This window comes from Oncorhynchus masou, chromosome 2, assembly GCF_036934945.1.
Source record: "Oncorhynchus masou masou isolate Uvic2021 chromosome 2, UVic_Omas_1.1, whole genome shotgun sequence".
In the NCBI taxonomy this organism is placed as follows: Eukaryota; Metazoa; Chordata; class Actinopteri; order Salmoniformes; family Salmonidae; genus Oncorhynchus; species Oncorhynchus masou.
In genome coordinates this window covers 7,205,690-7,228,080 of record NC_088213.1, presented here as the reverse complement: position 1 = coordinate 7,228,080, position 22,391 = coordinate 7,205,690, and the positions used below count along the sequence as shown (strand labels likewise).

At 50.9% G+C, this 22,391-nt stretch overlaps 1 protein-coding gene across 1 annotated transcript in view; it reads right to left on the bottom strand.

Annotated features, from left to right (window-relative positions):
* The window catches only part of LOC135554770 (b(0,+)-type amino acid transporter 1-like), a 77,373-nt gene that overhangs the window by 20,332 nt on the left and 34,650 nt on the right, over positions 1-22,391 (bottom strand). Inside the window, exons 4-6 of the mRNA XM_064987205.1 lie at positions 16,334-16,481; positions 6,324-6,566; positions 5,540-5,665 (exon numbers count right to left, since the gene is read on the bottom strand). Coding sequence (XP_064843277.1) covers positions 5,540-5,665; positions 6,324-6,566; positions 16,334-16,481 — 517 coding nt within the window. The remainder of the gene's footprint in view (positions 1-5,539; positions 5,666-6,323; positions 6,567-16,333; positions 16,482-22,391) is intronic.

Genomic DNA, 22,391 nt, shown 5'->3' with positions numbered 1-22,391 from the left:
GGCTCTGCGGGATCTACAGCGTAGGGCTCTGGGGGGGGATCTACAGCGTAGGGCTCTGGAGGGGGATCTACAGCATAGGGCTCTGGGGGAGTTGTAGGGCTCTGGGGGATCTACAGCATAGGGCTCTGGGGGATCTACAGCATAGGGCTCTGGGGGATCTACAGCGTAGGGCTCTGGGGGATCTACAGCGTAGGGCTCTGGGGGGGGATCTACAGCGTAGGGCTATGGGGGATTTACAGCGTAGGGCTCTGGGGGGGGATCTACAGCGTAGGGCTATGGGGGATTTACAGTAGAGGGCTCTGGGGGATCTACAGCATAGGGCTCTGGGGGATCTACAGCATAGGGCTCTGGGGGATCTACAGCATAGGGCTCTGGTGGGGATCTACAGTGTAGGGCTCTGGGGGATCTACAGCATAGGGCTCTGGGGGATCTACAGCATAGGGCTCTGGGGGGATCTACAGCGTAGGGCTCTGGGGGGGATCTACAGCGTAGGGCTCTGGGGGGATCTACAGCGTAGGGCTCTGGGGGGGGATCTACAGCATAGGGCTCTGGGGGATCTACAGCGTAGGGCTCTGGGGGGGGATCTACAGCGTAGGGCTATGGGGGATTTACAGTAGAGGGCTCTGGGGGAGGTATACAGTATAGAGCTATGGGGGGAGATCTGCACTTTCGGGCTCTGGGGGATCTAGAGTATAGGGCACTGGGGGATCTACAGTATAGGGCTCTGGGGGAGGTCTACAGTATAGGGCTCTGGGGGGGTCTACAGTATAGGGCTCAGAGGGATCTGTGGGGCCCTGGGGGATCCATAGGGCTCTGGGGGGATCCAATAGGCTCTGGGGGTTCCATAGGGCTCTGGGGGTTCCATAGGGCTCTGGGGGTTCCATAGGGCTCTGGGGGATCCATTGGGCTCTGGGGGATCCATTGGGCTCTGGGGGATCCATTGGGCTCTGATGGATCTATAGGGCTCTGATGGATCTATAGGGCTCTGATGGATCCATAGGGCTATGTGGGATCCATTGGGCTCTGGGGGATCTATTGGGCTCTGGGGGATCTATTGGGCTCTGGGGGATCTATTGGGCTCTGGGGATCCATTCTGATCCGATGGATCTATAGGGCTCCGATGGATCTATAGGGCTCTGATATCTGAGGGATGTATAGGGCTCTGGGGGAACTGTAGGGCTCTGGGGGAGGCGTAGTGCTCTGAGGAATGTATAGGGCTCAGAGATCTGAGGGATGTATATGGCTCTGAAGGATCTGAAAGGCTCTGTGAGATCCATAGAGCTCTGGGGGAGTCGTAGCGCTCTGGGGGGTCTACAGTATAGGGCTCTGGGGGATCTGTAGGGCTCTGGGGGATCTACAGCGTAGGGTTCTGGGGGATCTACAGTGTAGAGCTCAGATGGATCTGTCGGGATCTGGGGGATCTACAGGATAGGGCTCTGGGGGATCCGTAGGGCTCTGGGGGATGTACAGTATAGGGCTCTGGGGGATCCATAGGGCTCTGGGGGATCCATTGGGCTCTGGGGGATCCGTAGGGCTCTGGGGGATGTACAGTATAGGGCTCTGGGGGATCCATAGGGCTCTGGGGGATCCATTGGGCTCTGGGGGATCCGTAGGGCTCTGGGGGATGTACAGTATAGGGCTCTGGGGGATCCATAGGGCTCTGGGGGATCTATAAGGCTCAGATATCTGAGGGATGTATAGGGCTCTGGGGGATCCGTAGGGCTCTGGGGGATCCGTAGTGCTTTGAGGGATCCGTAGTGCTTTGAGGAATGTATAGGGATATAGATATCTGAGGGATGTATATTCCTTTGATGGATCTGTAATGCTCTGTGAGATCCGTAGCGCTCTGGGGAAGTCGTAGGGCTCTGATGGATCTGTAGTGCTCTGGGGGATCTACAGCGTGGGGCTCTAGGGGGATCTACAGTGTAGGGCTCTGGGGGGGGAATCTACAGTATGGGGCTCTAGGGGATCTACAGTGTAGGTCACTGGGGGATCTACAGCGTAGGGCTCTGGGGGATCTGCAGTGTAGGGCTCAGATGGATCTGTCGGGCTCTGGGGGATCTACAGGATAGGGCTCTGGGGGATCCGTAGGGCTCTGGGGGATGTACAGTATAGGGCTCTGGGGGATCCATAGGGCACTGGGGGATCCATTGGGCTCTGGGGGATCCGTAGGGCTCTGGGGGATGTACAGTATAGGGCTCTGGGGGATCCATAGGGCTCTGGGGGATCCATTGGGCTCTGGGGGATCCGTAGGGCTCTGGGGGATGTACAGTATAGGGCTCTGGGGGATCCATAGGGCTCTGGGGGATCTATAAGGCTCAGATATCTGAGGGATGTATAGGGCTCTGGGGGATCCGTAGGGCTCTGGGGGATCCGTAGTGCTTTGAGGAATGTATAGGGATATAGATATCTGAGGGATGTATATTCCTTTGATGGATCTGTAATGCTCTGTGAGATCCGTAGCGCTCTGGGGAAGTCGTAGGGCTCTGATGGATCTGTAGTGCTCTGGGGGATCTACAGCGTGGGGCTCTAGGGGGATCTACAGTGTAGGGCTCTGGGGGGAATCTACAGTATGGGGCTCTAGGGGATCTACAGTGTAGGTCACTGGGGGATCTACAGCGTAGGGCTCTGGGGGATCTGCAGTGTAGGGCTCTGGGGGGGATCTACAGCGTATGGCTCTGGGGGATCTACAGTGTAGAGCTCAGATGGATCTGTCGGGCTCAGATGGATCTCAGATGGATTTCAGATGGGCTATGGGGGGGATCTACAGTATAGGGTTCTGGGGGAGGTATACAGTATAGCGCTATGGGGGGAGATCTGCACTTTAGGGCTCTGGGGGATCTAGAGTATAGGGCACTGGGGGATCTACAGTATAGGGCTCTGGGGGAGGTCTACAGTATAGGGCTCTGGGGGGGGGGGTCTACAGTATAGGGCTCAGAGGGATCTGTGGGGCCCTGGGGGATCCATAGGGCTCTGGGGGATCCATTGGGCTCTGGGGGATCCATTTGGCTCTGGGGGATCCATTTGGCTATGGGGGATCCATTGGGCTCTGGGGGATCCATTTGGCTATGGGGGATCCATTGGGCTCTGATGGATCTATAGGGCTCTGATGGATATATAGAGCTCAGATATCTGAGGGATGTATAGGGCTCTGGGGGATACGTAGGGCTCTGGGGGATCTGTAGTGCTTTGAAGAATGTATAGGGCTTAGAGATCTGAGGGATGTATATTCAGATCTGTAATGCTCTGTGAGATCTTTAGCGCCTTGGGGGAGTCGTAGGGCTATGATGGATCTGTAGGGCTCTGGGGGATCTACAGTATGGGGCTCTGGGGGGGATCTACAGCGTAGGGCTCTGGGGGATCTACAGCGTAGGGGCTCTGGGGGATATACAGTGTAGAGCTCAGATGGATCTGTCAGGCTCAAATGTATCTGTCGGGCTCAGATGGATCTGTCGGGCTCTGAGGGATCTATTGGGCTCTGAGGGATCTATTGGGCTCTGGGGGATCCATAGGGCTCTGGGAGATCCATAGGGCTCTGGGGGATCTATCGGGCTCTGGGGGATCCATAGGGCTCTGGGAGATCCATAGGGCTCTGGGGGATCTATCGGGCTCTGGTCTACAGACCAGTAGCCTGTTCTATAGTGTTCTACCCTATTCCCCTATATTTGCCATGCAAATGAACTGAATCGCCAAACATTTCCACTGCGTTTCAGTCCTGCCACAGAAGGACCAGCTGACATCATGTCAGTATTTATCTCATTAACACAGGTGTGAGTGTTGACAAGGCTGGAGATCACTCTGTCATGCTGATTGAGTTTGAATAACAGACTGGAAGCTTCAAACGGAAGGTGGTGCTTGGAATCATTGTTCATCCTCTGTCAACCATGGTTACCTGCAAAGAAACACGTGCCGTCTTCATTGCTTTGCACAAAAAGGGCTTCACAGGCAAGGATATTACTGCCAGTAAGATTGCACCTAAATCAACCATTTATCGGATCATCAAGAACATCAAGGAGAGCGGTTCAATTGTTGTGAAGAAGGCTTCAGGGCGCCAAAGAAAGTCCAACAAGCGCCAGGACCATCTCCTAAAGTTGATTCAGCTGCAGGATTGTGACACCACCAGTACAGAGCTGCTCAGAAATGGCAGCAGGCAGGTGTGAATGCATCTGCATGCACAGTGAGGCGAAGACTTCTGGAGGATGGCCTGGTGTCAAGAAGGGCAGCAACGAAGTCACTCCTCTCCAGGAAAAACATCGGGGACAAACTGATATTCTGCAAAAGGTACAGGGATTGGACTGCTGAGGACTGGGGTAAAGTCATTTTCTCTGATGAATCCCCTTTCCGATTGTTTGGGGCATCCAGAAAAAGTTTGTCCGGGGAATATAAGATGAGCGCTACTATCAGTCCTGTGTCATGCCAACAGTAAATCATCCTGTGACCATTCATGTGTGGGGTTGCTTCTCAGCCAAGGGAGTCGGCTCTCTCACAATTTTGCCTAAGAACACAGCCATGAATAAAGAATGGTACCTACACATCCTCCGAGAGCAACTTCTCCCAACCATCCAGGAACAGTGTGGTGACTAACCATGCCTTTTCTAGCATGATGGACACCTTTCCATAAGGCAATAGTGATAACTAAGTGTCTCGGGGAACAAAACATCAATATTTTGTGTCCATGGCCAGGGAACTCCACAGACCTTAATCCCAATTGAGGTGGTCAATCTTTAAGAGGCGGGTGGACAAACCAAAACCCACAAATTCTGACAAACTCCAAGCATTGATTAGGCAAGAATGGGCTGCCATCAGTCAGGATGTGGCCCAGAAGTTAATTGACAGCATGCCAGGACGGATTGCAGAGTTCTTGAAAAAGAAGGTTCAACACTGCAAATATTGACTTTTTGCATCAACTTCATGTAATTGTCAATAAAAGCCTTTGACACTTATGAAATGCTTGTAATTATACTTCAGTTTTCCATAGTAACATCTGACAATATTATCTGAAGACACTGAAGCAGCAAACTTTGTGAAAAGTAATATTTGTTTAATTCTCTAAACTTTTGGCCATGACTGTACTATACAGGGAATAGGATGACATAGGGCTATGCACTATGTAGGGAATAGGGATCTGGTCTAAAGTAGTGCACTATATATAGGGAATAGGGTTCTGGTCTAAAGTAGTGCACTATGTAGGGAATAGGGTTCTGGTCTAAAGTAGTGCACTATATAGGGAATAGGGCTCTGGTCTAAAGTAGTGCACTATATAGGGAATAGGGTCCCATAGGGCTCTGGTCTAATGTAGTGGACTATATAGGGAATAGGGTTCCATAGGGCTCTGGTCTAAAGTAGTGCACTATATAGGGAATAGGGTGCCATAGGGCTCTGGTCTAATGTAGTGCACTATATAGGGAATAGGGTGCCATAGGGCTCTGGTCTAAAGTAGTGCACTATATAGGGAATAGGGCTCTGGTCTGAAGTAGTGCACTATATATAGGGAATAGGGTGTCATTTGGCAGGCAGACAGAATGTGTAAAGTACCAACCTTGTGCCAAGAGGACGATGCCTGCCACTATGATGACCAGGATGATGAGAAGCTTGGCTGCAGTGAAGAAGTTCTGGACATAGTTGGCTAGCTTCACACTGAGACAGTTCACCGACACGATCATCACTGTCGGGGGAGGAAGAGGAAGGAAGAAGAGAAGGAATATTTAATTAATCCATACGAGACAGAAGTTGGTCTTCTGCTGTAGCCAACCCCTCCGACACACACACACACACACACACACACACACACACACACACACACACACACACACACACACACACACACACACACACACACACACACGAGGCTGGAGCAATGGGCAGTACAGAACTAGTGTACTGCTAGTGTAGTGCCTTGGGATCAGTTTAGGGGTTGAAAGCCTCGTGAGCAGTTTAGGGTTTAAGAGCATGGTGAGCAGTCTAGGGGTTAACTGAACAACAACAGTTGATGGTATCTATGATACTAGAGGAGCAGGAGGCGGAGGAGGCGGGAGGAAGAGAAGGAGGAGGAGGAGAAAAGGGGAAGAGGAGGAGGAGGAGGAGGAGAACACAAGGCAGGAAGAGGACGGTGGGGGCCAAGTCATGTTACTCGATCCCAGGCATCCTCTCTTCTCAAAAGGCATTGGAGAAGAAGGTCAGAGGGGAGGGACCTTGGATCTTCTCCTCCAATAAGATTGGAAAGAAAATTGAGATTTTGAGGTTTTAATTAAGTCCATTCAGGAAGTGCATGCCAATTGTTTTCTATTGGGATTTTTCATAATTCTAGAAGTATTTACACTCACATATGCACGCTGCAGCCAGGCACTTGGTGACCACAATGGGAGGAGTGCATCCTGGGTAGAACGGCGTGGAGGCATACTCTGCGAAGCTTAGGGCGATGATGGCGAAGGCGGAGGGCTTTAGGACCATGATGGTGCTCCATGAGTAGAGGTAGGCCATCACTGACCCAAAGGCCTCCATCAGGTAAGAGTATTCCCCTCCAGACTTAGTGATCATGGTGCCCAGCTCCGCGTAGCACAGCGCCCCTGCAGGCAGACAGGCAGGCTCAGAGACAGGCAGTTAGCTGACACTAGTCCTGCTTCAGGGGATTTCCTTCAGGGGATTTCCTTTCACCTGGTTATCTAGGTCTTATTTGACTAGTTAGGAACTCACCTGGTTGTCTAGGTCTTAATTGACTAGTTAGGAACTCACCTGGTTGTCTAGGTCTTAATTGACTAGTTAGGAACTCACCTGGTTGTCTAGGTCTTAATTGACTAGTTAGGAACTCACCTGGTTATCTAGGTCTTAATTGACTAGTTAGGAACTCACCTGGTTGTCTAGGTCTTAATTGACTAGTTAGGAACTCACCTGGTTATCTAGGTCTTAATTGACTAGTTAGGAACTCACCTGGTTATCTAGGTCTTAATTGACTAGTTAGGAACTCACCTGGTTGTCTAGGTCTTAATTGACTAGTTAGGAACGCACCTGGTTATCTAGGTCTTAATTGACTAGTTAGGAACTCACCTGGTTGTCTAGGTCTTAATTGACTAGTTAGGAACTCACCTGGTTATCTAGGTCTTATTTGACTAGTTAGGAACTCACCTGGTTGTCTAGGTCTTAATTGATCAATCAAATCAAATGTTATTAGTCACATGCACAGTGAAAGCTTTACTTACGAGCCCCTAACCGACAGTGCAGTTTAAAAAAAAAATGGTGTGGAGAGGGGGGGGGGGGGGCGGGGGTTCAATGCAGATAGTCTGGGTAGCCATTTGATTAGATGTTCAGGAGTCTTATGGCTTGGGGGGTAGAAGCTGTTTAGAAGCCTCTTGGACCTAGACTTTGTGCTCCGGTACCGCTTGCCATGTGGTAGCAGAGAGAACAGTCTGACTCGGGTGGTGGAGTCTTTGACGATTTTCAGGGCCTTCCTCTGACACCGCCTGGTATAGAGGTCCTGGATGGCAGGAAGCTTGGCCCCAGTGATGTACTGGGCCTTCCTCTGACACCGCCTGGTATAGAGGTCCTGGATGGCAGGAAGCTTGGCCCCAGTGATGTACTGGGCCTTCCTCTGACACCGCCTGGTATAGAGGTCCTGGATGGCAGGAAGCTTGGCCCCAGTGATGTACTGGGCCTTCCTCTGACACCGCCTGGTATAGAGGTCCTGGATGGCAGGAAGCTTGGCCCCAGTGATGTACTGGGCCTTCCTCTGACACCGCCTGGTATAGAGGTCCTGGATGGCAGGAAGCTTGGCCACAGTGATGTACTGGGCCTTCCTCTGACAAAGCCTGGTATAGAGGTCCTGGATGGCAGGAAGCTTGGCCCCAGTGATGTACTGGGCCTTCCTCTGACACCGCCTGGTATAGAGGTCCTGGATGGCAGGAAGCTTGGCCCCAGTGATGTACTGGGCCGTTCGCACTACCCTCTGTACCAGGCAGTGATGCAACCAGTCAGGATGCTTTCAATGGTGCAGATGTAGAACTTTTTGAGGATCTGAGGACCCATGCCAAATCTTTTCTGTCCACTGAGGGGGAATGGATTTTTTCGTGCCCGCCTCACGACGGTCATGGTGTACTTGGACCATGTTAGTTTGTTGGTGATGTGGACGCCAAGGAACTTGAAGCTCTCAACCTGTTCAACTGCAGCCCTGTTGATGAGAATGGGGGCATGCTCGGTCCTGTTTTTCCTGTAGTCCACAATCATCTCCATCTCCTTGATCATGCTGAGGGAGAGGTTGTTGTCCTGGCACCACATGGCCAGGTCTCTGATTTCCTCCCTAATAGGCTGTCTCGTTGTTGTCGGTGATCAGGCCTACCACTGTTGTGTCAGTGGCCCTATGGCACCCTATTCCCTATACAGTGCACTACTTTATACCAGAGCCCTATGGCACCCTATTCCCTATATATAGTGCACTACTTTAGACCAGAGCCCTATGGCACCCTATTCCCTATATAGTGCACTACATTAGACCAAAGCCCTATGGCACCCATAGGGTTAGGGTGCCATTGGGATGCAGTTCCAGTCCTCCTCACACGGGGCCCTTCTCACACGGAGCCCTTCTCACATGGGGCCCTTCTCACACGGGGCCCTTCTCACACGGGGCCCTTCGCCCTTCTCACACGGAGCCTTCTCACACGGGGCCCTTCTCACACGGGGCCCTTCTCACACGGGGCCCTTCTCACACGAAGCCCTTCTCACACGGAGCCCTTCTCACACGGAGCCCTTCTCACACGGGGCCCTTCTCACACGGGGCCCTTCTCACATGGGGCCCTCCTCACACGGAGCCCTCCTCACACGGAGCCCTCCTCACACAGAGTCCTTCTCACACGGGGCCCTTCTCACACGGAGCCCTTCTCACACGGAGCCCTTCTCACACGGAGCCCTTCTCACACGGAGCCCTTCTCACACGGAGCCCTTCTCACACGGAGTCCTTCTCACTTTGGTCATTCCTGATTTAGGAGATTCCTATCATTCTTTCCGACCACTACTGACTGGTTAGAGATTACCTAGGATAGGGTTAGTCAAGGAAATCTATCTCAGTTTATGGTGTCATTTAGTGTCTGGTTAGAGACTAATAATAATAATAATAATATATCCCATTTAGCAGACGCTTTTGTCCAAAGCGACTTACAAGTCGGCTGGGGCCACTACTTTTACATATGGGTGGTCCCAGCGGGAATCGAACCCACGACGCTTGGCGTTGCAAGCGCCATGCTCTACCGACTGAGCCACACAGGACTACCTAGGATAGGGTTAATCACTTAATCTATCTCAGTTTATGGTGTCATTTAGTGTCTGGTTAGAGATTACCCAGGTCAGATCAGGTTATGTGTGTGTCCTCACCCAGTGTAGCCTGTGTGTGTGTCCTCACCCAGTGTAGCCTGTGTGTGTGTCTCCTCACCCAGTGTAGCCTGAGTGTGTGTCTCCTCACCCAGTGTAGCCTGTGTGTGTGTCTCCTCACCCAGTGTAGCCTGTGTGTGTGTCCTCACCCAGTGGAGCCTGTGTGTGTGTGTCTCCTCACCCAGTGTAGCCTGTGTGTGTGTCTCCTCACCAAGTGTAGCCTGTGTGTGTGTGTCTCCTCACCCAGTGTAGCCTGTGTGTGTGTCTCCTCACCCAGTGTAGCCTGTGTGTGTGTCTCCTCACCCAGTGTAGCCTGTGTGTGTGTCTCCTCACCCAGTGTAGCCTGTGTGTGTGTCTCCTCACCCAGTGTAGCCTGTGTGTGTGTCTCCTCACCCAGTGTAGCCTGTGTGTGTGTCTCCTCACCCAGTGTAGCCTGTGTGTGTGTCTCCTCACCCAGTGTAGCCTGTGTGTGTGTCTCCTCACCCAGTGTAGCCTGTGTGTGTCTCCTCACCCAGTGTAGCCTGTGTGTGTCTCCTCACCCAGTGTAGCCTGTGTGTGTGTGTCTCCTCACCCAGTGTAGCCTGTGTGTGTGTCTCCTCACCCAGTGTAGCCTGTGTGTGTGTCTCCTCACCCAGTGTAGCCTGTGTGTGTGTGTCCTCACCCAGTGTAGCCTGTGTGTGTGTCTCCTCACCCAGTGTAGCCTGTGTGTGTATCTCCTCACCCAGTGTAGCCTCTGTGTGTGTGTCCTCACCCAGTGTAGCCTGTGTGTGTGTGTCTCCTCACCCAGTGTAGCCTGTGTGTGTATCTCCTCACCCAGTGTAGCCTCTGTGTGTGTGTCCTCACCCAGTGAGGCCTGTGTGTGTGTCTCCTCGCCCAGTGTAGCCTGTGTGTGTGTGTCTCCTCACCCAGTGTAGCCTGTGTGTGTGTCTCCTCACCCAGTGTAGCCTCTGTGTGTGTGTCCTCACCCAGTGTAGCCTGTGTGTGTGTCTCCTCACCCAGTGTAGCCTGTGTGTGTCTCCTCACCCAGTGTAGCCTGTGTGTGTCTCCTCACCCAGTGTAGCCTGTGTGTGTTTCTCCTCACCCAGTGTAGCCTGTGTGTGTGTCTCCTCACCCAGTGTAGCCTGTGTGTGTGTCTCCTCACCCAGTGTAGCCTGTGTGTGTGTGTCCTCACCCAGTGTAGCCTGTGTGTGTGTCTCCTCACCCAGTGTAGCCTGTGTGTGTATCTCCTCACCCAGTGTAGCCTCTGTGTGTGTGTCCTCACCCAGTGTAGCCTGTGTGTGTGTCTCCTCACCCAGTGTAGCCTGTGTGTGTATCTCCTCACCCAGTGTAGCCTCTGTGTGTGTGTCCTCACCCAGTGTAGCCTGTGTGTGTGTCTCCTCACCCAGTGTAGCCTGTGTGTGTGTGTGTCCTCACCCAGTGTAGCCTGTGTGTGTGTCTCCTCACCCAGTGTAGCCTGTGTGTGTATCTCCTCACCCAGTGTAGCCTGTGTGTGTGTCTCCTCACCCAGTGTAGCCTGTGTGTGTGTCTCCTCACCCAGTGTAGCCTGTGTGTGTATCTCCTCACCCAGTGTAGCCTGTGTGTGTGTCTCCTCACCCAGTGTAGCCTCTGTGTGTGTGTCCTCACCCAGTGTAGCCTGTGTGTGTGTCTCCTCACCCAGTGTAGCCTGTGTGTGTGTCTCCTCACCCAGTGTAGCCTGTGTGTGTGTCTCCTCACCCAGTGTAGCCTGTGTGTGTCTCCTCACCCAGTGTAGCCTGTGTGTGTATCTCCTCACCCAGTGGAGCCTGTGTGTGTGTCTCCTCACCCAGTGTAGCCTGTGTGTGTATCTCCTCACCCAGTGTAGCCTCTGTGTGTGTGTCCTCACCCAGTGAGGCCTGTGTGTGTGTCTCCTCGCCCAGTGTAGCCTGTGTGTGTGTGTCTCCTCACCCAGTGTAGCCTGTGTGTGTGTCTCCTCACCCAGTGTAGCCTGTGTGTGTGTCTCCTCACCCAGTGTAGCCTCTGTGTGTGTGTCCTCACCCAGTGTAGCCTGTGTGTGTGTCTCCTGACCCATTGTAGCCTGTGTGTGTCTCCTCACCCAGTGTAGCCTGTGTGTGTATCTCCTCACCCAGTGTAGCCTCTGTGTGTGTGTCCTCACCCAGTGAGGCCTGTGTGTGTGTCTCCTCGCCCAGTGTAGCCTGTGTGTGTGTGTCTCCTCACCCAGTGTAGCCTGTGTGTGTGTCTCCTCACCCAGTGTAGCCTCTGTGTGTGTGTCCTCACCCAGTGTAGCCTGTGTGTGTGTCTCCTCACCCAGTGTAGCCTGTGTGTGTCTCCTCACCCAGTGTAGCCTGTGTGTGTCTCCTCACCCAGTGTAGCCTGTGTGTGTTTCTCCTCACCCAGTGTAGCCTGTGTGTGTGTCTCCTCACCCAGTGTAGCCTGTGTGTGTGTCTCCTCACCCAGTGTAGCCTGTGTGTGTGTGTCCTCACCCAGTGTAGCCTGTGTGTGTGTCTCCTCACCCAGTGTAGCCTGTGTGTGTATCTCCTCACCCAGTGTAGCCTCTGTGTGTGTGTCCTCACCCAGTGTAGCCTGTGTGTGTGTCTCCTCACCCAGTGTAGCCTGTGTGTGTATCTCCTCACCCAGTGTAGCCTCTGTGTGTGTGTGTCCTCACCCAGTGTAGCCTGTGTGTGTGTCTCCTCACCCAGTGTAGCCTGTGTGTGTGTGTGTCCTCACCCAGTGTAGCCTGTGTGTGTGTCTCCTCACCCAGTGTAGCCTGTGTGTGTATCTCCTCACCCAGTGTAGCCTGTGTGTGTGTCTCCTCACCCAGTGTAGCCTGTGTGTGTGTCTCCTCACCCAGTGTAGCCTGTGTGTGTATCTCCTCACCCAGTGTAGCCTGTGTGTGTGTCTCCTCACCCAGTGTAGCCTCTGTGTGTGTGTCCTCACCCAGTGTAGCCTGTGTGTGTGTCTCCTCACCCAGTGTAGCCTGTGTGTGTGTCTCCTCACCCAGTGTAGCCTGTGTGTGTGTCTCCTCACCCAGTGTAGCCTGTGTGTGTCTCCTCACCCAGTGTAGCCTGTGTGTGTATCTCCTCACCCAGTGGAGCCTGTGTGTGTGTCTCCTCACCCAGTGTAGCCTGTGTGTGTATCTCCTCACCCAGTGTAGCCTCTGTGTGTGTGTCCTCACCCAGTGAGGCCTGTGTGTGTGTCTCCTCGCCCAGTGTAGCCTGTGTGTGTGTGTCTCCTCACCCAGTGTAGCCTGTGTGTGTGTCTCCTCACCCAGTGTAGCCTGTGTGTGTGTCTCCTCACCCAGTGTAGCCTCTGTGTGTGTGTCCTCACCCAGTGTAGCCTGTGTGTGTGTCTCCTGACCCAGTGTAGCCTGTTTGTGTCTCCTCACCCAGTGTAGCCTGTGTGTGTCTCCTCACCCAGTGTAGCCTGTGTGTGTGTCTCCTCACCCAGTGTAGCCTGTGTGTGTGTCTCCTCACCCAGTGTAGCCTGTGTGTGTGTCTCCTCACCCAGTGTAGCCTGTGTGTGTGTGTCCTCACCCAGTGTAGCCTGTGTGTGTGTCTCCTCACCCAGTGTAGCCTGTGTGTGTATCTCCTCACCCAGTGTAGCCTGTGTGTGTGTCCTCACCCAGTGTAGCCTGTGTGTGTGTCTCCTCACCCAGTGTAGCCTGTGTGTGTGTCTCCTCACCAAGTGTAGCCTGTGTGTGTGTGTCTCCTCACCCAGTGTAGCCTGTGTGTGTGTCTCCTCACCCAGTGTAGCCTGTGTGTGTGTCTCCTCACCCAGTGTAGCCTGTGTGTGTGTCTCCTCACCCAGTGTAGCCTGTGTGTGTGTCTCCTCACCCAGTGTAGCCTGTGTGTGTGTCTCCTCACCCAGTGTAGCCTGTGTGTGTCTCCTCACCCAGTGTAGCCTCTGTGTGTGTGTCCTCACCCAGTGTAGCCTGTGTGTGTGTCTCCTCACCCAGTGTAGCCTGTGTGTGTCTCCTCACCCAGTGTAGCCTGTGTGTGTCTCCTCACCCAGTGTAGCCTGTGTGTGTTTCTCCTCACCCAGTGTAGCCTGTGTGTGTGTCTCCTCACCCAGTGTAGCCTGTGTGTGTGTCTCCTCACCCAGTGTAGCCTGTGTGTGTGTGTCCTCACCCAGTGTAGCCTGTGTGTGTGTCTCCTCACCCAGTGTAGCCTGTGTGTGTATCTCCTCACCCAGTGTAGCCTCTGTGTGTGTGTCCTCACCCAGTGTAGCCTGTGTGTGTGTCTCCTCACCCAGTGTAGCCTGTGTGTGTATCTCCTCACCCAGTGTAGCCTCTGTGTGTGTGTCCTCACCCAGTGTAGCCTGTGTGTGTGTCTCCTCACCCAGTGTAGCCTGTGTGTGTGTGTGTCCTCACCCAGTGTAGCCTGTGTGTGTGTCTCCTCACCCAGTGTAGCCTGTGTGTGTATCTCCTCACCCAGTGTAGCCTGTGTGTGTGTCTCCTCACCCAGTGTAGCCTGTGTGTGTGTCTCCTCACCCAGTGTAGCCTGTGTGTGTATCTCCTCACCCAGTGTAGCCTGTGTGTGTGTCTCCTCACCCAGTGTAGCCTCTGTGTGTGTGTCCTCACCCAGTGTAGCCTGTGTGTGTGTCTCCTCACCCAGTGTAGCCTGTGTGTGTGTCTCCTCACCCAGTGTAGCCTGTGTGTGTGTCTCCTCACCCAGTGTAGCCTGTGTGTGTCTCCTCACCCAGTGTAGCCTGTGTGTGTATCTCCTCACCCAGTGGAGCCTGTGTGTGTGTCTCCTCACCCAGTGTAGCCTGTGTGTGTATCTCCTCACCCAGTGTAGCCTCTGTGTGTGTGTCCTCACCCAGTGAGGCCTGTGTGTGTGTCTCCTCGCCCAGTGTAGCCTGTGTGTGTGTGTCTCCTCACCCAGTGTAGCCTGTGTGTGTGTCTCCTCACCCAGTGTAGCCTGTGTGTGTGTCTCCTCACCCAGTGTAGCCTGTGTGTGTGTCTCCTCACCCAGTGTAGCCTCTGTGTGTGTGTCCTCACCCAGTGTAGCCTGTGTGTGTGTCTCCTGACCCAGTGTAGCCTGTGTGTGTCTCCTCACCCAGTGTAGCCTGTGTGTGTCTCCTCACCCAGTGTAGCCTGTGTGTGTGTCTCCTCACCCAGTGTAGCCTGTGTGTGTGTCTCCTCACCCAGTGTAGCCTGTGTGTGTGTCTCCTCACCCAGTGTAGCCTGTGTGTGTGTGTCCTCACCCAGTGTAGCCTGTGTGTGTGTCTCCTCACCCAGTGTAGCCTGTGTGTGTGTGTCTCCTCACCCAGTGTAGCCTGTGTGTGTGTGTCCTCACCCAGTGTAGCCTGTGTGTGTGTCTCCTCACCCAGTGTAGCCTGTGTGTGTGTGTGTCCTCACCCAGTGTAGCCTGTGTGTGTGTCTCCTCAACCAGTGTAGCCTGTGTGTGTATCTCCTCACCCAGTGTAGCCTCTGTGTGTGTGTCCTCACCCAGTGTAGCCTGTGTGTGTGTCTCCTCACCCAGTGTAGCCTGTGTGTGTATCTCCTCACCCAGTGTGGCCTCTGTGTGTGTGTCCTCACCCAGTGAGGCCTGTGTGTGTGTCTCCTCGCCCAGTGTAGCCTGTGTGTGTGTGTCTCCTCACCCAGTGTAGCCTGTGTGTGTGTCTCCTCACCCAGTGTAGCCTCTGTGTGTGTGTCCTCACCCAGTGTAGCCTGTGTGTGTGTCTCCTCACCCAGTGTAGCCTGTGTGTGTCTCCTCACCCAGTGTAGCCTGTGTGTGTCTCCTCACCCAGTGTAGCCTGTGTGTGTTTCTCCTCACCCAGTGTAGCCTGTGTGTGTGTCTCCTCACCCAGTGTAGCCTGTGTGTGTGTGTCCTCACCCAGTGTAGCCTGTGTGTGTGTCTCCTCACCCAGTGTAGCCTGTGTGTGTATCTCCTCACCCAGTGTAGCCTCTGTGTGTGTGTCCTCACCCAGTGTAGCCTGTGTGTGTGTCTCCTCACCCAGTGTAGCCTGTGTGTGTATCTCCTCACCCAGTGTAGCCTCTGTGTGTGTGTCCTCACCCAGTGTAGCCTGTGTGTGTGTCTCCTCACCCAGTGTAGCCTGTGTGTGTGTGTGTCCTCACCCAGTGTAGCCTGTGTGTGTGTCTCCTCACCCAGTGTAGCCTGTGTGTGTATCTCCTCACCCAGTGTAGCCTGTGTGTGTGTCTCCTCACCCAGTGTAGCCTGTGTGTGTGTCTCCTCACCCAGTGTAGCCTGTGTGTGTATCTCCTCACCCAGTGTAGCCTGTGTGTGTGTCTCCTCACCCAGTGTAGCCTCTGTGTGTGTGTCCTCACCCAGTGTAGCCTGTGTGTGTGTCTCCTCACCCAGTGTAGCCTGTGTGTGTGTCTCCTCACCCAGTGTAGCCTGTGTGTGTGTCTCCTCACCCAGTGTAGCCTGTGTGTGTGTCTCCTCACCCAGTGTAGCCTGTGTGTGTCTCCTCACCCAGTGTAGCCTGTGTGTGTGTCTCCTCACCCAGTGTAGCCTGTGTGTGTATCTCCTCACCCAGTGTAGCCTGTGTGTGTGTCTCCTCACCCAGTGTAGCCTGTGTGTGTGTCTCCTCACCCAGTGTAGCCTGTGTGTGTATCTCCTCACCCAGTGTAGCCTGTGTGTGTGTCTCCTCACCCAGTGTAGCCTCTGTGTGTGTGTCCTCACCCAGTGTAGCCTGTGTGTGTGTCTCCTCACCCAGTGTAGCCTGTGTGTGTGTCCTCACCCAGTGTAGCCTGTGTGTGTGTCTCCTCACCCAGTGTAGCCTGTGTGTGTCTCCTCACCCAGTGTAGCCTGTGTGTGTGTCTCCTCACCCAGTGTAGCCTGTGTGTGTATCTCCTCACCCAGTGGAGCCTGTGTGTGTGTCTCCTCACCCAGTGTAGCCTCTGTGTGTGTCTCCTCACCCAGTGTAGCCTGTGTGTGTGTCCTCACCCAGTGTAGCCTGTGTGTGTGTCTCCTCACCCAGTGTAGCCTGTGTGTGTGTGTCTCCTCACCCAGTGTAGCCTGTGTGTGTGTGTCCTCACCCAGTGTAGCTAGCACCCCGCAGGCGGCCCAGACACACAGACATGGTCCTACGGCTCCCGTTTCCAGCAGCACTGCCTTCGGGGAGATGAAGATGCCGGAGCCGATCATGGTTCCTACAATCAGACAGATCCCACTCAAAAGGCCCACCTGCAGAGAGAGACAGGAAGTGGTTATGACAACTTCCTGAGAGGGTGATACAGGCGGTAGATATTGTAGAAAAGGCCCATAGAGTTGGTGGAATAATCCTTTAATTCATGTCCATTTACTCAGCTGGGCCAGGGGCGCTTTAATTAGGTCAGGTGGAAATGTCCGACAGATCTCAACTCCATAAAAGGAGGAAATGGCCATCGCCTGATCTCACTGCTTTCTCTTCCTGAACTCCATCTGATCCAGAAGTTCTGTGCGTCCATGAATCCAAACTACTCAGTAAATATACCACTTTATGGTTAAAGGAATTCCTGCCTCAGTCTCACAGATTCCACTAATCTTTCAGATATATATATATATTATTTTCTTGGGATAAAATATGTCCTGTGTCCCCACTCAATCAATGACTGACAGGCCCATGATAGTGTTTATAAACACAGTGTAGTGTGAGTTAGTGAGTAGTTAACTCAATAAGTCCCACTGTCACGCCGGCGGAATTTAGGACCTCTGAACCCCTTTTAAACATGGTGTGTTTCTTCTGAGTCCGTTGATACCAACCATTTGTCTGTGTGTGAACGGGGAAGGAGCTAGAGGGGGATTTGTAAGACAAGCACAGATCCCCCGAAGATCGCAGGGGACGTATTTTCACACAGTCTATAGAGTCGGAATGACGCACACAAAGCCAGACAAAAAGGGGAACATGTGACAATTAATCTACACTGGAATATTCCTCAATAAACTATTGAGGTACTGACCCTGGGTTGCCGAGAGCCTCCCGGTGTAAACTACAGAATGAAGCAGTAGTTCTATTGAGAGGTACTGACCCTGGGTTCCCGGTGTAAACTACAGAATGAAGCAGTAGTTCTATTGAGAGGTACAGACCCTGGGTTGCTGAGAGCCTCCCGGTGTAAACTACAGAATGAAGCAGTAGTTCTATTGAGAGGTACTGACCCTGGGTTCCCGGTGTAAACTACAGAATGAAGCAGTAGTTCTATTGAGAGGTACTGACCCGTAAACAGCTTCCTAACATTCCTCAGTCAGTCAGATACTGTTTTCAGAGTCACTCAGTAACCCTGTACAATGTAACAGCACTATACATTTACAGCTACCATACAAAGGCCGTGTACACAAAGCCAGGATGATTGATGTTGGTCACTCGAGTAGCTTATGTACTTGTAGCAAGCGAGAACACGAATGGAACCAGAATGCAATGTCATACTTGGTCAGTTATCACACGAATGGAACCAGAATGCAATGTCATACTTGGTCAGTTATCACACGAATGGAACTAGAATGCAATGTCATAATTGGTCAGTTATCACACGAATGGAACCAGAATGCAATGTCATAATTGGTCAGTTATCACACGAATGGAACCAGAATGCAATGTCATAATTGGTCAGTTATCACACGAATGGAACCAGAATGCAATGTCATAATTGGTCAGTTATCACACGAATGGAACCAGAATGCAATGTCATACTTGGTCAGTTATCACACGAATGGAACCAGAATGCAATGTCATAATTGGTCAGTTATCACACGAACGGAACCAGAATGCAATGTCATAATTGGTCAGTTATCACACGAATGGAACCAGAATGCAATGTCATAATTGGTCAGTTATCACACAAATGGAACCAGAATGCAATGTCATAATTGGTCAGTTATCACACGAATGGAACCAGAATTCAATGTCATAATTGGTCAGTTATCACACAAATGGAACCAGAATGCAATGTCATAATTGGTCAGTTATCACACAAATGGAACCAGAATGCAATGTCATACTTGGTCAGTTATCACACGAATGGAACCGGAATGCAATGTCATACTTCATTTGTGGTATTGTTATATTTGAAGAGCAAAATAATGGTTTTAACTTCACGTCCAAAGATTTATCAAACAGACAATTGGGTGTTTTTGGTAAAGGTCCCAGCTTGATCTAGTCTGGTTTATTATTATCTGATGTGGTAAAGGTCCCAGATTGATCTAGTCTGGTTTATTATTATCTGATGTGGTAAAGGTCCCAGATTGATCTAGTCTGGTTTATTATTATCTGATGTGGTAAAGGTCCCAGATTGATCTAGTCTGGTTTATTATTATCTGATGTGGTAAAGGTCCCAGCTTGATCTAGTCTGGTTTATTATTATCTGATGTGGTAAAGGTCCCAGATTGATCTAGTCTGGTTTATTATTATCTGATGTGGTAAAGGTCCCAGATTGATCTAGTCTGGTTTATTATTGTCTAATGTGGTAAAAGTCCCAGATTGATCTAGTCTGGCTTATTATTATCTGATGTGGTAAAAGTCCCAGATTGATCTAGTCTGGTTTATTATTATCTGATGTGGTAAAAGTCCCAGATTGATCTAGTCTGGTTTATTATTATCTGATGTGGTAAAGGTCCCAGATTGATCTAGTCTGGTTTATTATTATCTGATGTGGTAAAGGTCCCAGATTGATCTAGTCTGGTTTATTATTGTCTAATGTGGTAAAGGTCCCAGCTTGATCTAGTCTGGTTTATTATTATCTGATGTGGTAAAGGTCCCAGATTGATCTAGTCTGGTTTATTATTATCTGATGTGGTAAAGGTCCCAGATTGATCTAGTCTGGTTTATTATTATCTGATGTGGTAAAGGTCCCAGATTGCTGTTCTGAGAGGAATAATGTTGACAGAGAGAGCCAGTGAGACAGAGTCTGCGTATGAAATGGCTCCCTATTTTCCACACGGGGATTAGGGTTCCACTTGGGACATACTGGGATCAGTGAGTTTAGTGAGTGTGGAACAGACTACAGCAGGGTTAAAACGGGGGGGGATAGAGGTTGGTACCAGCTGACACTGTAGTTAAAGCTGTCTGCTCTGGGCTGGCTGGCTGGCTGGCGGATTACATTAATGATCGTGAGAGCCATTGGAGATCCTATGCTGTGAAACTCTACTCAGGCTCCCTCTCTGTCAGACACACACATTAGGGTGACCACATAAACATAAATTACAATGTTGAAGCTCATTTACTGCATTTCTATACGATTTAAAATCTCTAAAATGCTATTTGGAGAACAGCAAACAAGCAAAAATGACCTCGGCCATTATCACCTTGGCTGCTGTAGGTTCATTCACCTCAGTCCATCTACAAACACACAGCCTGTTAGCTATACAATCTACCTACCTCAGTCCATCTACAAACACACAGCCTGTTAGCGATACAATCTACCTACCTCAGTCCATCTACTACACACAGCCTGTTAGCGATACAATCTACCTACCTCAGTCCATCTACTACACACAGCCTGTTAGCGATACAATCTACCTACCTCAGTCCATCTACTACACACAGCCTGTTAGCGATACAATCTACCTACCTCAGTCCATCTACAAACACACAGCCTGTTAGCGATACAATCTACCTACCTCAGTCCATCTACAAACACACAGCCTGTTAGCTATACAATCTACCTACCTCAGTCCATCTACAAACACACAGCCTGTTAGCGATACAATCTACCTACCTCAGTCCATCTACTACACACAGCCTGTTAGCGATACAATCTACCTACCTCAGTCCATCTACTACACACAGCCTGTTAGCGATACAATCTACCTACCTCAGTCCATCTACTACACACAGCCTGTTAGCGATACAATCTACCTACCTCAGTCCATCTACAAACACACAGCCTGTTAGCGATACAATCTACCTACCTCAGTCCATCTACAAACACACAGCCTGTTAGCTATACAATCTACCTCCCTCAGTCCATCTACAAACACACAGCCTGTTAGCTGTTCAATCTACCTACCTCAGTCCATCTACAAACACACAGCCTGTTAGCTATACAATCTACCTACCTCAGTCTATCTACAAGCACACAGCCTGTTAGCGATACAATCTACCTACCTCAGTCCATCTACAAACACACAGCCTGTTAGCTATACAATCTACCTACCTCAGTCCATCTACAAGCACACAGCCTGTTAGCTATACAATCTCCCTACCTCAGTCCATCTACAAACACACAGCCTGTTAGCTGTTCAATCTACCTACCTCAGTCCATCTACAAACACACAGCCTGTTGGATATACAATCTCCCTACCTCAGTCCATCTACAAGCACACAGCGTGTTAGCTATACAATCTACCTACCTCAGTCCATCTACAAGCACAGCCTGTTAGCTATACAATCTACCTCCCTCAGTCCATCTACAAACACACAGCCTGTTAGCTATACAATCTACCTACCTCAGTCCATCTACAAACACACAGCCTGTTAGCTATAAAATCTACCTACCTCAGTCCATCTACAAACACACAGCCTGTTAGCTGTTCAATCTACCTACCTCAGTCCATCTACAAACACACAGCCTGTTAGCTATACAATCTACCTACCTCAGTCCATCTACTACACACAGCCTGTTAGCGATACAATCTACCTACCTCAGTCCATCTACAAGCACATAGCCTGTTAGCTATACAATCTACCTACCTCAGTCCATCTACAAACACACAGCCTGTTAGCTGTTCAATCTACCTACCTCAGTCCATCTACAAACACACAGCCTGTTGGATATACAATCTCCCTACCTCAGTCCATCTACAAGCACACAGCCTGTTAGCTATACAATCTACCTACCTCAGTCCATCTACAAACACAGCCTGTTAGCTATACAATCTACCTCCCTCAGTCCATCTACAAACACACAGCCTGTTAGCTGTTCAATCTACCTACCTCAGTCCATCTACAAACACACAGCCTGTTAGCTATACAATCTACCTACCTCAGTCCATCTATAAACACACAGCCTGTTAGCTGTTCAATCTACCTACCTCAGTCCATCTACAAACACACAGCCTGTTAGCTATACAATCTACCTACCTCAGTCCATCTACTACACACAGCCTGTTAGCGATACAATCTACCTACCTCAGTCCATCTACAAGCACATAGCCTGTTAGCTATACAATCTACCTACCTCAGTCCATCTACAAACACACAGCCTGTTAGCTATACAATCTACCTACCTCAGTCCATCTACAAGCACATAGCCTGTTAGCTATACAATCTACCTACCTCAGTCCATCTACAAACACACAGCCTGTTAGCTATACAATCTACCTACCTCAGTCCATCTACAAACACACAGCCTGTTAGCTATAAAATCTACCTACCTCAGTCCATCTACAAACACACAGCCTGTTAGCTGTTCAATCTACCTACCTCAGTCCATCTACAAACACACAGCCTGTTAGCTATACAATCTACCTACCTCAGTCCATCTACTACACACAGCCTGTTAGCGATACAATCTACCTACCTCAGTCCATCTACAAGCACATAGCCTGTTAGCTATACAATCTACCTACCTCAGTCCATCTACAAACACACAGCCTGTTAGCTGTTCAATCTACCTACCTCAGTCCATCTACAAACACACAGCCTGTTAGCTATACAATCTACCTACCTCAGTCCATCTACAAACACACAGCCTGTTAGCGATACAATCTACCTACCTCAGTCCATCTACTACACACAGCCTGTTAGCGATACAATCTACCTACCTCAGTCCATCTACTACACACAGCCTGTTAGCGATACAATCTACCTACCTCAGTCCATCTACAAGCACACAGCCTGTTAGCTATACAATCTACCTACCTCAGTCCATCTACAAACACACAGCCTGTTAGCTATACAATCTCCCTACCTCAGTCCATCTACAAGCACACAGCCTGTTAGCTATACAATCTACCTACCTCAGTCCATCTACAAACACAGCCTGTTAGCGATACAATCTACCTACCTCAGTCCATCTACAAGCACACAGCCTGTTAGCTATACAATCTACCTACCTCAGTCCATCTACAAACACACAGCCTGTTAGCTATACAATCTACCTACCTCAGTCCATCTACAAG